Source organism: Notothenia rossii (genome assembly GCF_949606895.1).
Source record: "Notothenia rossii genome assembly, chromosome: 1".
NCBI classification, from domain to species: domain Eukaryota; kingdom Metazoa; phylum Chordata; class Actinopteri; order Perciformes; family Nototheniidae; genus Notothenia; species Notothenia rossii.
Window position 1 is genome coordinate 90,525,704 of NC_136912.1, and position 17,500 is coordinate 90,543,203.

At 41.6% G+C, this 17,500-nt stretch overlaps 1 protein-coding gene across 1 annotated transcript in view; it reads right to left on the reverse strand.

Moving 5' to 3' along the window:
- Positions 1-11,508, reverse strand: part of LOC307043572 (transducin-like enhancer protein 2) — a 40,171-nt gene extending 28,663 nt beyond the window's left edge. The window contains exon 1 of the mRNA XM_079688097.1: positions 10,712-11,508. Within this exon, the coding sequence (XP_079544223.1) occupies positions 10,712-10,735 (24 nt within the window). The 5' untranslated portion in view covers positions 10,736-11,508. The remainder of the gene's footprint in view (positions 1-10,711) is intronic.
- Between the last annotated feature and the right edge of the window lie 5,992 nt (positions 11,509-17,500).

The window sequence follows — 17,500 nt, forward strand, 5'->3', positions numbered from 1 at the left end:
GTCATGTGTGTGTGTGTGTGTGTCTGAGTGTGTGTGTGTGTGTGTGTGTGTCTGAGTGTGTGTGAGTGTGTGTGAGCAGCCAGCATAGGGGATCCCGAAACCCAAAACTGATCCGGTTAATCTAGAGAAGAGGAGGTGTAGGAAGGGGGAAGGGAGGGAGGGAGGGATGGGCCGCTTGTGCGTAAACAAACACACACACACACACACACACACACACACATACACACACACACACACACACACACACACACACACACACACATACACCATGTGGTACAGCAGTCAATCACAATTTGGTCAAGCTGGCACGGGCAAGCAGAGAATTAGGAGGGATTATCTATGGTGGGAGTGGTGGGGGGGGCGAGGAGAGGAGGGGCACGTGAAGCCCATTGAGCTGTATCACATAACAGGATGGAGGTGGCTGTAACATCACCTGTCTGTCAGTTTCTGTCTGGGTTTTATTGCACAACTAGCAGTATAAAGTAAATTATTATATACAGACAACCATTGATATGATAACTTGAAACCGCACTTCAGATGATGGCTACGACTACCATAGATGTATTGTAGATTATGAGACATTATGTTATTAAGCATCCAACGGCTACAAATAATTTCCATGTCCATCCAAGTTTCTAGTCCAACGTCCAATATAAAGCTCGATATCTCTGCATCTGAAAGTCTGAAAAGTACTTTTTCAGCCTTTTTGCACAAATATGACTTGTTCTGTCAATCTACTAATCCGTGGAGCCATTAGTCTTAATTAAATATACAACATTTGCATTTCCCTCCTACACAAAGTTTTAAAACATTGTTGAGGATCCATAAAATGCTTTTGAATTAACCAAGATTTTCACTGTAATAAGTGAAAATTAAACTTGGTAGTGTCACTATTTTAACGCAGACTGTTTCTAAATTACTTCAAATATTTAATATAAATGTATAATTATGGTTAATTATCAGCCAATATTTTCAAAAAAAAAATTTATTGGGCACACCTAGCTAAAACTCATGCTGTCTACATGTAACTCAACCTCCAAGCTTCATGCAAGTCAGTCTCCAAAACGCAATATACCAATATAAAATAAATGCAGTTCAATTAACGCCTCTTTAAAACAGGATCAACCAAAACTGTAAAGGGTTCAGGATCATGTGACTGTTCAAGTCAATACCAACATTGTTTCTTCAGTTGGGCTCAAGTCAAAAACATCCCACCATTCCCAGTATACTGTAGATACAAAAGTAAAATGATTTCCCCTATCCTTTTTAAGCTACAATTTGATTATCCCACATTTCTTACTAAAGGTCAAATGTGTAACCTTGAGAAGTCACCTCCTCGCTTCAATTAGCACCTCAAAGGGTCGCTGCGACAATCTGCCTTCTTTCAGTGACTTCCATTACTTCATTTGAGTCACTCCCTTTCTGTTTGATTTCTGGGTCAGTCTGGTTCTGGGTGTTTCTCGATGTCGAGGACGCTTCCTCCGAGTCAGGTCCTTCAGAAGCGATGCAAGAATCCTTCCTAGCCTCGGAAAACGAAGAATGGTGCAACAGGCTAACAGGCTAACAGGCCCCACCTTAAATGGAGCGAGATTTCCGCCAAAGCTTTGGAAATTGGTCCGTGCGCAAAGCATTGTGGGGATTTTAAGACCGCGTAGGATACACATGGGCAGCCTCGAAATTTCCCGCAACGAAGGACGCCGGCCTCGGTAGAATTCCAAGCATCCTGGACATTGGAACAGTCCTTCGGCGGGACTCGATGACGTAGCATCCTTGAAATAGTGGCTCTGGAGCATCCTTCCTCGACATTGAGAAACACACATTGTCTCTGTCTGTTTGTGTGGAAGTTTTTCTGTTTGTCTTCTGTTCGAGCAGCTGCATGAATGAGACAGCAACTGTGTAACAGATGCAGGTCTGGGAGTCATTGGGACAGAAATGATTCCATCTCTCTGCTTATCTTCTCCGTCTATCTGTTTAGCCCTCTGGCAAATCTCCTACCAACATATGAGTATTCACACGGCATAAGCAGGCAAGCCTATGCATGGAAGCATTCATTGAAACAAAAACACCCACAAACAAAACATTTCTCTTTCTTGTGCCCTCGTTCCTCCCTCCCTCTGCTCTTCTTTTGTTCTTTACTTCTCCTTCTTAGCCCCTTTGTTCTTCCTTTTGCCCGTGTCTCTCGCTGACACAAGCAGAGACACATTCAGATAGCGCATTAAATAATAATTGGCTGGTGAAATATTTAGGAAAAAAGGCACATGAATAGATGAGAAATAGTGTGGCAGCGGAGTGCCAGCGTCCCTTGTGTACATGTCTGTGTCGGCTGAAGTGAGCAGCAGCAGCGAACAGAAGAAGCAGCTCGTTGGGTTGGGCTGTGGGTGGATGACACACTGAAGAAGAGCTAGCATATCAAATACACTTTTAAGATTTCCCTATTTCTTTCTGACAGTTTTGTCTTTAATTTCTCAGACGACGATGACTCAAGCCTCTTTCCCACTTGGCAAAAGGCTGAGTAACATCTGGCTTTTGTCTTTAATGGGAAAGGTTACAGTTGGCATTTATTCCCCGGACGAATTACTCTGCAAAGGATTTATCGACTCCAACATTTATCTGCAGTGATGGGAACATGACAACCTGACGGATGTTTTATTTTGGGCCTTTTAAAGCGCAATGCTATGAAGTCAATTCAAATCGACAGGAATATACAACATACACAACATACAATAATTATGTTTTCCTCAAAGACACATGAGTGATTTTACTGAACGATTAATTCCACCGCGCTGATCGTCACAAAACACAACTCATATTAATTTGAAACTACAGAAAACTCATCAAAAGTATCTATCCACTGTTCAAACAATCCCCAACACTGGTTTAAGAGTTTGAAAGACAAACTAAAACATAACAGATAGTGACTGTGTGCTCCAAAGGGAAAATACTGTCTCTGTCTTATTGCCAAGGGCACATGTATTTAGGGTGTGTCATGACATATGCTTGGTTGTTTTCGACCCTGGAAGGGCATATGGTTTTTGACCGCTGTATCGCGAGTTTGTATGCAAGAACTGCAAGAATTGCTTGTTCGGTCACCGAATGAAATATGGATGGATGTATGACTCACTGTATTTAGATGATGCACATCGGAGCCGGAGACAAGCCATGCCAATTCTTCATCGAAGCACAACATACGGTATCTTAATCACACAGTATAATGTGGCAGCCAGGTCATTCCAGGGGGTTATAACACCTCCGTAGCTTTAGTGTTGGGCTAAGCTCCGACAGTGCGCGTCCTATTTGACACATCACAAACACACACACACACACACACACACACACACACACACACACACACACACACACACACACACACACACACACACACACACACACACACACACACACACACACACACACACACACACACACACACACACACACACACACACACACACACACACACACACACACACACACACACACACACACACACACACACACACACACACACACACACACACACACACACACACACACACACAAAAAGGCACACTTGTCTACTGGAAAAGTGCTTGTCACCAAATTTGAGAGGGCTTTTTTGCTAAAAACTAGCATTTATGTGTTAATTTAGAAGACCATCAAACCAATGTCCACTGTACCACTGTTGTGCAATAATACCTATGTCCACTACCTCAGAGTGTTACGGCCCGTCCACACTACAGCTTCAAAAAAAGCTTGCCGGCGGGCGTGTCTGAAGCTCGACCAACAACCAATCACATGAATCTCCCGCCCCTGACACACAAGCAGCGGTTTGATTGGCTAGAGCTTGTACTGGCATATGATTTGATTGGCTGACGCTTTTACCGAAAGCTTCAGAAGCTTCAAAAGTTGAACATTGCTCAACTTTTGCAGCCTGAAACGCCAGGAAAGCTCCGCTCTGCTACCCACAATTCAGTTCGGCGAAAAGCGAGGCAACGTGACGTCACCCCATTCAAAGTGAATGGGCAGACGCGTTGGAAACCGTTTTTGAAGCTGTCGAAGCTGTAGTGTGGACGGGCCGTTACACTGCTGTTAAAGAGCTGACTGTGCTATGTGCACTTTTTACTTGTGACAGTATTTATCGTGTCCTTTGAAGCTACCGCTTTACTTTTATACTTACTTTTTATAATGCTGCTTCTAATTTGGGTTCTATAGATGTGCAGAGATTTTATTAAAGTGTGCTTCCCGCTATGCTTAATATGTTATTCCTCTATCCTACCAATCATGTTTTTGCCTTTTGTCCTCACTGCCCCTTTGCTGTAACAATGTACATTTCCCCACTGTGGGACGAATAAAGGATTTCCAATTTCTGGCGGAGAGAGGCTGCCAACTTCCCCCAACAAAAGCAGCTCATTTAGAGTTAGTGGCACCTCCTGTTGTGCTGAAAACCAATGAACACCTTTGCCACTCCATCGGTCAGTCATTCAGTCTGACAGTCAATTAAATTAGCAGCCAACCAGTAAATCAAAAGTAAGGCAGTCATTGAACCAGTCAGCAAGTTAGCCAGTCATTCAGAGAGCTAGTGAGCTAATGCTAAGCCAGCGGTGGATTACAAATCAGGGAAAGATTGGCAGCGAAAAGAGTCTCTGGACTCCATCCAAGCTCTCGCTCTGATCGTTTCTTTTGATGACAAAGAGGAGAACACAGGATAGAAAAGGCTCTTTTTTCTAAATCACAGAGCAGACTTAATCTAGGTGGCTGCTGATGTCTGACTAGAAGTTGTTTGTTTGTTTGTACGATTCTTCCCTTGTTCTGTAGGTCGTCTTAATACAGCTGTATTGTCTTTACTTGACTTTTTGCCATTTTCCGGGGTTGCCTTTGAAATGCTGAAGGAAATTAAATTCAAACAAGGAGATGACGAGGGAAAGGAGGGAGAATGTCATCTGTAGGAGGTGACAGCAATCTGCAGCGCTGTTTACCGTGCACGACTTTCATTACAGCCACAAAACTGTTGGGAGAAAACAAACAGCCTGACACAGCAAGATGCCAACAACTAAAAAGGTCCAGTCAGTGTGCGTGAAAAGCAAGCGGAGCACAGTTGCATCTCGAAAAAACTCTTTACCCATATTTGCAAGCACTTGCACAATTCAACACACACGTAATAAGTTGTAAAGCCACGCCATTGCAACGACAGAATGTACTCACAAATTAAATCTCATACACACACACACACACACACACACACACACACACACACACACACACACACACACACACTTCAAAATCCAACTTTAAGACGCACCCAAACACTCTGCTCTCATTAACGGAGCATATGTGACGTCTGTTGCCACATATTTGGCAATAGTTTGTTTACTTGGCAGTAAAAATAAAGTGTTACCCTACTGGTGGCCAAAGGAGAAGGACGCCCTCCTCCTGCACAGTCACACACACACACACACACACACACACACACACACACACACACACACACACACACACACACACACACACACACACACACACACACACACACACACACACACACACACACACACACACACACACACACACACACACACACACACACACACACACACACACACACACACACACACACACACACACACACACACACACACACACACACACACACATAATTTTCTAATAGCTACTTAGATTGTACTGCACACACTTGGCACACTTCTCATTTCTTCTTCTCTTTTTTCACGTGGTAACACACACTCCTGCTAATAATTAAACAGATTGATTGTCACCATATATTTCCAACGAAGATTGAATGATGCTCATGCATGATGTACTAAAATGATCAGAGCCGATATGATTGTTTATCCACAGTGTAATGTTGTCATATATTATTCTTGCTAAACAGCAGCCAAGTTCAGATTTCCATCTCTTTCCAAATCTGTCTTTATCGCTGGCTTTGAGAACGTCTAACTTTGATCTTCGAGACTACCGCCATTCCAACTTCTAGGGCTAAGAAAAGATTGTATGATCAGAGTTTTCCAGACCTTTTAAAACAGTCAATTCAAGGATTCTTCAAGGGTTTCCAAGCCTAATTCCCTCAAATTCGAGGACCCAAAATAGCTTATTTTAAAACACGGATCAAGGGCATATACAGTCGCACTTTCTCAAGGCCGATGGCGCATTCAAAAACAATGACGCAACTGTGGGAGAAACACATGCAGACAGCAGAACAGGGCCTACTGACTAAACTATAGTTAAAAATATCAATACAACGTTATTGCCGATCTTTAAACAATATATATTTGGGAACCACAAGTAAACACACATACAAAAACGTGTTTATATTCCCATAACAACAAGGATAAAAATCAAAGAATCAGAGGTGGGACCCCCCTCTCAGGACAGACAGATGTTCAATAGATGTATCGTGTATAGATTGAGGATATTTGAGCTTCCCTACACCTTACACTTTAATTCTGCTTAACTTTGACTTGTAGACCGATGCCAGGAGTGAAGCAGAAAGAAACCTCCATGTTTGATAGGAGGTGTGTTTGTGTGTAACGAAGTTAGCCCTTAAATTAATATATGTGTGAAATGATGTAGCAGTTATAGAGATCTTTGTTTACCATGACAACACGCAGTAAATCTTTCTTTCTCTTCCTCGCCGGGGAGTGGCAGCCAATCAGGGGCTCGTACATTCACAGCAGCGTCGAGGTCGGACTGGGACATTATTTATTGTTATTGTGGTTGGCACACGGTGCACACAAACCCTGCTCTCCTTTCCCCTTCCCCCCCAGGTTTAAACACACACACACACACTTTAGCAGCTGCTCACACACACACAAGCCCTTTAACGGGAACACAAGGACAAATACAGACACTTACACACACACCAAGACATACATATACTAACACACAAAGACAGTTTGCACTTAAGGGCACGAGCAGACACATAAAACAAAGCCTTACACAGGAGACGTACACACACATTTACAAACATCTGAGCCAACAGCAAACATTGTTAACACAAAAACATGCACTCACACAGCACTAAAGAGACAAGGACACATAAAAAGGAATCACACACATTACACATTCTCACAGCTCTGATAATGTTTGCCACGAAAATCCAGTGGAACCAATTACAGCTCCGCTCGGCTGGCAAATCAGCCATCAGCGTTAACCTTTTCCTGCCAGAGAGCGAGGAGAACAAAGTCTGACTTCTTCTCTGATAAAGTATCGCAGCCCGAGCCGCCTTGAGACACCTTCCTCATCATTTCCAGAGGCACATGAAGGCAGCTCTGTCCGTCTATTTCTGACAGGAAGTGATCTTTGACTGACTCCAACAAGGACACATCAAGGCTGCGTAGTCCAGCCTGTTCACTGGGAAGTTAGACGACAGATGTGTAGTCGTGCATTTGCACTTTACCATCAGATCTTTGAAAGAGATTAACTACAAACCACATGTATTTTCATTAACAGAACTGCGGACCATCCTCACATGGGTTATTGTGACTTTAAAGGGGCCATGTTATGTATTTTGGGGCTTCCCTTTCCTGTAGTGCGTTATATAGGTTTTGTGCGTGAAAAAGGTCTGCAACGGTTTAAATCTCTTCCACACACATGCCTGGTAGGCCTCCTTTGGACTCCTTTGTTTACTTCTGTAAAATAGTGACATCCCTTTGTTACTCTCGCGCTTCTATTTGACAGCACATTGTACATCATAGATTTAATGAATGAAAGATCGAGGTTAACAATCTTAACAGCACCAGCTCATTTAGCCTTTTAAACAATATCTAGGTGTGCTTAGACAGGGTGTATGCAGGAATCCTGAAGTCAGATGTAATACCTTTTAAGACCCTTTCCATACATTTTAAGACCTCATCTCCACTTTGAGTTTTAACCGGTTACCTTGGCGACACACTTTGCCTCACATTGACTATATACAGTATTGATTGTCCTTCCTCCTTATCTTCCAACCATTTGGACGCAGAATTGCATTTCCCCATAACGATGTTGTTTAACAACCGGCGTAAACGGGCTATCAAGCAGTGAGCGTGCGATGTCCTGTTCAGATGACGTCCAATCCAACGGGATGCCATAAATAAACTCCACAGAATCACACTACACACCTACGCAGTGATTACATTCAGGCAGACTGTAGAATACAACCTCTTTGGACCATTTATATACTTATTGAAAACAAGCTACAAAATGTAATACCTTGGAGAATGCCGTTCAATACTTTTTAATAGCCTTCATTTTCGCTAAATTTATTAATCAACTTTTAATACTTGTTAAGACCCCGCGGACACCCTGTTATAGTGTGGCATATGATTTAATTTACTGGCATCACCATCTCCTTAGATGCAATGCTTTCCATCAGCCAATTATGATTTTTGAAATATTGGATTTTCCTTGAATGCACCAGCAAGGAGAGGAGAGCTATATCCCAGCAGAAAGAAGTGCTCTGAATATTTTACAAGTTACTCTGCTCTGCATTTATGAGGACAAACACACACATGTATGTAAATGCTTATACACACAGTCTGTAACCACACACACACACACACACACACACACACACACACACACACACACACACACACACACACACACACACACACACACACACACACACACACACACACACACACACACACACACACACACACACACACACACACACACACACACACACACACACACACACACACACACACACACACACACACACACACACACACACACACACACACACACACACACACACACACACACACACACACACACAGTTCTTTTCACCCTCACACCTCACTGCAGATCACATTTCAAGGCAACACCAGAAATAAAGTTCCCCTGGCAGAGGAGAGCTGCAGAGGAAGGAGGGAGGGACACGGAGGAGGAGATGGAGGCTATCGATCGGTTGGAGTTGGCTGTATCCGCGATTGAACTTTATCACAAACGCAGAGCATCGCAGCAGGAAGCGCTCTGATAGAAAGAGAGAACAGAGGATTCTTAACGCTCTTTTCTTCCTTTGCATCTCTCATTCATTTCCATTTCTCTTCCAACCCCCGGCCTTGCCTTTTTACAGAATTCTTTCTCTTTTTTGGCTCTTACATCTTACACTTTCTCCCCTTTGTTTTTTCACTTCTCTCTTAGCTTCAATTTCTCTCTCATCTTCCAGCCGCTGACTTATTAGCATTCTCTCTGTACATATAATTGATTCCTCATGACTTCCTCTTGTGAAAATGTCATTCATAATTCTGTGTGATAGCTAGCTGGCTGGCTGGCTGAGTGAGGGGCTGGCTGGCTGGCTGCGAGGCAAAGTGGCCAGTGACCCATTTGTAGCAGATACAAAGACACTGACAACCAAATCTGATTATAGCAACCGGATCGGGGCCCCTGTGAAATGAATGGCCTAAGCCAGACTGAGCCTAAGCTGTCATTCATCCTTCTGTGCTTTTTATTAGTCTGTTTTAACCTTTATTTTAGCCTGGCAGGTAAATTAACAGACAGTCCTCACCGCTGATTGAGGAGGAAACTGAAGGAGGAAAAGGGACTTTGAAGAGGAAATAAAGAGGAAGTGCTTCAACATCCATTTTTTAGAGGAAATGTAAATTCATTTAATTAATCAATTAATCAGCCTGTGTGTGAGTGCGTGTGTGTGTGTGTGTGTGTGTGTGTGTGTGTGTGTGTGTGTGTGTGTGTGTGTGTGTGTGTGTGTGTGTCGGTGTGTGTGTCGGTGTGTGTGTGTGTGTGTGTGTGTGTGTGTGTGTGTGTGTGTGTGTGTGTGTGTGTGTGTGTGTGTGTGTGTGTGTGTGTGTGTGTGTGTGTGTGTGCACAAGTGTATCCTTAGCAACCACAATGAGCAAATGGATAGCTGACAGTTGTACTGACCAATTTTTCACACATCATACACAGATCTATTAAATGTTACACACAAACAGGGTCACGTACGTAACAGCCGCTAGCGCCAACTAAAACACTAATAGAGGAACACAAACACACCACCCACACACACACACACACACACACACACACACACACACACACACACACACACACACACACACACACACACACACACACACACACACACACACACACACACACACACACACACACACACACACACACACACACACACACACACACACACACACACACACACACACACACACACACACACACACACACACACACACACACACACACACACACACGCTGAGAAGTGCAGATTCAGTTAAGTGCCACCTACACGGCTAACCATCAACAAGATCTCAAAGGCACCTGGGTGCAGCTGACAGAGAGGGTGTGTGTGTGTGTGTGTGTGTGTGTGTGTGTGTGTGTGTGTGTGTGTGTGTGTGTGTGTGTGTGTGTGTGTGTGTGTGTGTGTGTGTGTGTGTGTGTGTGTGTGTGTGTGTGTGTGTATAACAGGGAATCTCTAAGCCCTAACAACCCCCCTCCCCTAACGTCTCACTACTCATGTTACAGTACAGTCCTTATATTTAAACAAGAGAGAGGGACAAGCGGAAAAAAAAAGACGTACAAAAAATGCAAAAACAAGAGGAAGTAAGACGAAGGGAAAACTCAAGATAAGAGAGGCGGGGAGGCATGGAGAGGGCAGAGAGAGAATGAAGAGGGCAGGGGGAGATACAACTGACAAGGTTGGAGTTGAGAGAGACAGACGGACGGACAGAAAAAGAGTGAGACTGACAAGGAGAAAGAGACATAAGGAGGTACTTACCGGATGCCTGCCCTGAGGGTACATGATCCCAGGAGAGGGGAGGCTGCCAGTCCGTTTGATGGCCAGGTTCGTCCCCTGGCCCTCCACTCCTCTGCCCTCCACCGGTTACACACACACACACACACACTCTCTGTAAGTCCTGCTCCTTAGCTGGGTTGAAGGCAGCAGTCCACTTCCAGAGTCTTGTGTTTTTTCTCCTTTTCTTTTCTAGGGCGAATTCCTGTTGACACACAACTGAAGAGCGCTCAATCCGTCGCTTCGTTCTCCCACTAATGTCATGATAAAACGAAGCACCAGACTTGACCTTCTTCTTCTTCTTCTTCTCACAGTGAAAGTCTCAATCACCCCACCTCCCCTCAGTGTCTCTCTCCCTTTTCCTCACCCTGGGATCAGTCAAGGTCCACACGTAGTGACACCGAGAATTTCATCCAGGCAGGCTTCCCTCTTCCTCCCTCCTCCTCCTCTTCCTCTTCCTCTTCCTCTCCTCCTGGTGCCCCTTCACCCAGCCGACCAATGGAGAGACATACAAACATAAACACACACTCAGCTCCGTGCAAATAGTCTCTGCTTTTTCCCTCCTCTTCAGCCTCTCTCTCTGACACACTGAGTCTGCCGCAGAAAAGAGGGAAAGAAGAAGAGAGGAGGGAGGGGAGAAAAGAGAGATAGAGAGGGAGGGCTTTGTTTTTAATCTAAATGTGGAAAAAAAAACGCGAGGAAAGCAGGAAAGAACAGCAGGTCAGTGGAGGATCCAGCGGGCTTTTCAGCAGCAAGCCCTAGACTGTAATATATTGTGCCTGTTGGCTTCAACACAAACACGACAGGCTGCTAAAGCTCCTCTTAAGGTGGAACTGAGTAGATAGAGACACACAGAGGAAGGGGAGGGAGGGAGTAAAGAGGAGAGAGATGGATCCCTTTTCAATTGTGGTCAGGCAGACAAAGCAATCAGTCATGCACAAAGACTCAAACTGATATGAATCGAGACGCACACACACAAACGCTCCGACATTCAAATTCATGACAGCTTCGCGGACACACAGGCAGTTCAGTTGCACACGCACACACAAAGTAGTTACTCAGTGATTATCAGCCAGTTTACACCTTGCATAAATATGACACTGACGATTGGATAGCTGTCCTATCACGCGTAATGGCGTATGAATCCAGATGTAAGCACACTTATGATGCTCTGATGGACTGATGTGATTACTCAGACCTCCTCAGGAAGTGGTCTGCATTGCATCCAGATGTTTGTCTACTCTACGATGCATCATCATGTCAAACCACAGAGAAACGTCAACCTAAGAGCAACATAAAAGTAACATTACTCATGAGTAAATGGTTTAGCAGTCAACATGACAAATCAGACCCAGAAAGTGGAAGTATGCTTTTTGGGTTTTGTTTGCATAAAGTATTCTGCTTCAGTAAAATGCCAAACCACACCAGATGTGTGTAGAAAAACATTTCATTGTGTGACCTAAAATCAGTTAAACATGACACAATGAATAGAGACATTCCCAAGTTTATTTGGAAATGCTTCTCAAGATTTTGAACTCAATTTGGCAAAATAAAATGTTATTTGCAATAATCAGATTTTAGCCAGCATTATCCATTTCTGCCTGAAAATCACTTTATCGATTATTATGAGAATAGTTGCCGTTAATTGTCAATTTGTAATATAATCCTTACAGCTATTATTGATTGCACTCCGCTTTGACATGTTTCTATTCTGACCATCTGTAAACACTTGCCATACAGGAAGTGATTTATCTTCCATTGCAGCAAAAAAACAATAGTTTGGAACAGAGCGGGGCAGGAATGAGTCCTTAAACCTGGAAATGAGTTAGCATCTCAGCACTCTCTGTTTGCTTGTCTCAAAGTCATTGTTTTTTATTCGGTTAATGGTGTGAAATAAGGTCTGTGGTTAACACAAGCTGAATACATTACATCAAGGAAATACATAAAGTAAATGCCCCACGTGTGAATGTCTGAAGCTTCTTTGTTTCATAAAACAAAAATGGGAAAATTAAACTACTAAACGTCATCCGCCCGAACATTAGCTGCATTTAGCTTAGCGCTGGTGAAGGGAATTCGTGCAACAGTAAAGTAGTTCCTTGATAGCATTACATTTGCTTTTTCCTTCTGACGATTGCATTTACGGATAAATCAATCTTAAAAGTTGGTGTCAATATGTGAGTTATGCTGAATAAAACATGTAAGTATCATTTGCCACAGAGCTTAATTTGCGGAATATTCCAATATTTTGTTGATGGAGCCTTTGAGATGCTAACTTCCCGATCGGCCTACAAAAATACGTCATCAATGCACCAATGTATCGACGTTCAGTAAGAGCTGGGCAGCTAACACCCGAATAAGAACTGATACAAACAACAGAAAGTCAAAAGGAAATGTGCATGAAAGCAGGACCGTCACATTGTGTCGTGATATCAGGAAAAACTGCAGTGTCAGTGTGCTCACATTCACTACCAGCCAAAGATGGCATCAAATCAATGAAAGTGAAGTATCTGGAGGATGACGACTTTAACACCCCAGAGATTTCCCCTCTACAGCGAGATAACAACGTCTCCCCGACTTCTTCTGACCGCCCGCTCCACTGCATGTTATTTACAGGACTGCCCAGAATGGAGGTGGTGTTTAAAGCCTCTACATGTCGTGTGCAGCAGTCTGGCCCTGCCGTGTTTTGGCTGCAGTTTTGTATAATGAGTTTATCCAGGGTGGCTCTGCCTTTGAACTTGAACCGAACATTAATCTGACGCTGCAGAATGGGACTCAGTCAGTCTTGGCATCCGTGGAGGGGTTTCCAGTAAGACAGGAACCGCATTTGATAACAAGCGGGTTATCCGGAGGGCAGCTTCAAAGCCACAATTAGGCCATGTAAAGACATCCCATTATCCAAAGCAGCCTTCTATCAACACCATGGATCCATTTGGAGAAACCCAATGATGGATTATTCAATTCAAACTCAGCTAAATTAGTTTGAATTGACTAGTTTTTACCCAATATCTGATGGTTTGTTTATTATGTATGTGTACTCTAAGAGAGGACATTTGGAGAAAGGAAATAATGTATACATTTCAATACAGTACTGTACATAAAGTATACAATATCATTCAATCAAAATACTTTATTAATCGTTTGAAATTAAATTAAACTCTTTTGTGAAAGCATAAATTGTCAACCATACAGTCACAATATTGATATTCAGATATTCGGTCAAAAAGATGTATATATGATTTTCTTCATATTGCCCATCCTTGACAATCCTTGACATTTCAAATAAGGAATGGCACATTCAAAGGTTTACAAATGAACCAAAATTCAAACAACATTGTTTTAATTAATTAAGCCTTGGTGGGGTTTTAGCTAATTATAACTGTGACTACTTTGAGCATTTTGTAAGTAAGTGTTATATATTTAATTTTGAGTTTGTTTTGTATGTATCTGGAACTCTAAGAGAGAACATAGGGGGCATTTAGAGGAGAACATAATGAATACTTCTGGATGTATCGATGAAAACGGTGATGAAGGATTTGTATTAACAGCATGAGAGCGCTGATACTAAACCGGTTGAAACTATTACCCAGCAAGCACGATTCAAAAGTCCATTTCCATAAAATCTTACAATCGTTCGTGGGTGAAAGCGAATGGAGGTTAAGAAGTAAGTTGGTTTTTTTTTTTATTATGCTCAGTTCATTAGTAAAGCATTTGTAATGTAATTAATAATAAATGACTAGGTATGAAATAGTGAGGATATTTTCCTAGTAATAGTTCTTTTTTATCATTCTCAACTCAAATAATGAATAAATTAATGTCTTTGTTTAATTGATTTGCAAATTGGTTTCTATAGTTTACTTTTTTATTACTTTTACTACTTTGTATTTCTATCATATTCCATCTTCCAATATTTTGTGTTAAAAGATTAGATTTAATGTCTTCTGTGATTGAATGACTCTATGAAATAATAACTACTACAACTATTACATGTTAAGGAAGTAACTGCACTTTTCTTACAACATTCAAGAAAAGTTTGAGACAAAATATGTGGAGTCAAAAGCCTTCCAACTTTTCAAACATAGCATCACCATCTGGTGGATATTTCTACTTATAAGGTTAATGGTTGTGAGTTTGAGAATACCTCAGCACCTTCACACCTGAGGGATAGGTTAAAGCAGGGGTGTCAAACTCAATTTCATCGTGGGCCACATTAGCACTATAGTTGCATTCAAAGGGCCGGTTGTAACTTTAAGAATATATAAAAATATACATATTTAATATATATAAAATAATGTTTTATTTTACATTATTTCCTCTGCATTGGATTATTATCGGATAGGGTAATAACGTCATAATTAACTACGTCTGAAAGCAGAAGTTTGGGGCAAATAATTGCAAGTCTCTTCAGTGTGCATGTCACAAAACTATTGCATTGTGGGACATGTAGTTTATGGACAATGTGCTCCTGTAAAGCGGCATGTAACCGTATAATTAACATATTTTATTCTTTCATAGCTTTTGCGGGGCCACATCAAATGAAGTCGAGGGCCGGATTTGGCCCACGGGCCTTGAGTTTGACACCCCTGGGTTAAAGTGTCTAAGTTACCTGAGCTGCAGGTGTTCAGACAGCAGGAGGATGTCCTTACACACAGCGAGGGAACATGCTCACTTCACTAAGAGACACACGCTGTTCCGTAATGTTGCACCTGGTTGATATGTTATATATTTATACTGTAATCAGGGTTCATACACTTTTCCACCAATGACTTCTCCATGACCTTTACCTCATTTTCCATGACCAAAAAATTACTCTTTCTCAGCGGTACCACTGAGAATGAGTTTATTTGAACATGGAACAGGAAAATAAGGTCTGCATATGAAACATGTTGAGCCTCTAAAACAAATCAAATAGGCTTACTAGCTTCTACTCGCTAAAGCAACTCAAATCTCTCACCAGCAAAACACCTCGTCAGTTAAATGCCATTTCACGTTTCATTACTACACGATACAGTATTTATTATCGTTATAGTATTACTATTTGGGCGATAAGCTAAAATATAAATTATATTTGATGCAAATTGAAGTTACATTTCCATGACTTTTCCAAAACTTATTTAAAAATATTGTTTTCCATAACTTTTCCAGGGCCTGGAATTAGCATTTTGAATTTCCATGACTTTTCCAGGTGTTTAATGACCGTAAGAACCCTGTGTAACGGGTATACTATTGTGGTATTAAGGCGGTTGAAATGTAACCTTTATGAAATGAAATCCTTGATAAACACATGACTTAAGAAGTATAACATAAAGTGTGTTATAACATCGCATGAATCTGTGGGAAAAGAAACAAACTGACCTGTGATTTATTGTTGTATTAATCGTACCACTTTAAGAGGTCTTTGTTACTCATAGTCGGTTACTCCCTTGTTAGAAGGGGCCATGCCAGCAAGCACTAAAGATCTTTTAAAGAATTATGAATATAAAAAATGTATTATGTGCCATTATTGCCTTACTCATCACTCTCTAGACCAGGGGTGTCAAACTCAAGGCCCGGGGGCCAAATCCGGCCCGCCACTTCATTTTATGTGGCCCCACAAGAGCTTGCAAAGAATATAATAAGTTTATTATAATGTTACGTGCCGCTTTACAGGAGAACGTTGCCCATAAACTACATGTCCCACAATGCATCTCATTTTTTGACATGCGCAATGAAGAGACTTGCAATGATTTGCCCTAGACTTCTGCTTTCAGACATAGTTAATTATGAAGTTATTACCCTATTCGATAATAATCCAATGCAGAGGAAGTATTGTAAAATTATACATTATTTTATATTTATCTATGTATATTTATATAGTCTGAAAGTTACCACTTTGAGTGCAACCATAATTCTAATGTGGCCCAGGATGAAATTGAGTTTGACACCCCTGCTCTAGACAGCTACTGATTTTAAGATGCAACAATAAGACATATCAAATCTGTTTATATTTCCATACCTTCCCTTATTACAGTATACAATATTTCAATGTACTGTAAAGTAGCCTATTTAATTCAACATTCTGTTTTATTTTTGTTCTATTTTAAATGTATATTTTTACTTATGTCACTTACACCATTTTTTTAAATTATTTATACAAATGTGTGTATTTGTTGCCTTGTTGGACGATCCTGGGATTTGAGGATCAGAATCTCTTCATTAGTCCCACAGACAGGAAATGTACATCGTTTCAGAAAGTAAAGAGGCAAAGATAAATGATTAAATAAGAGCATGCATAAAAATAGAAAAAATAAAATGAGAAGTTACACAATTAACGAAATACACATCCAGTACCAGTAACAGTTGTGAGATAGAAGCTAAGTGACAGGATTTAAGATTCTCATTGCCAACAACTTCACTTCAGATGTTATGCAAACAAAAACAAAGCATTTCAATCTTTGAATATCTTCAGCTAATGTAACATTGTTAAAACAGTACAGTCCACTTGATAGATGGCCATGACATTTTGTGAGGGAAGTTGTGATTCCCGGAGAATCAATCGTTTAAGTTTCGGACACTTCTCCTCCTCCTTGTTCCTGTTCTACTTCCCATTACACCCACCACCAACACTACCATTCCCCATGAAGCCCATTGCACTAATCAGCATTATCTAATTGTCTTGAATGGATTATGTAGGTAATTATTCCCCCGTCTCCTTACCCATGGTTGAGAGAGACAGATGGGCAGACGTATAAACACACAGACGTGTTCACAGCCAAGAAGTTACACACGTTTGAAGCT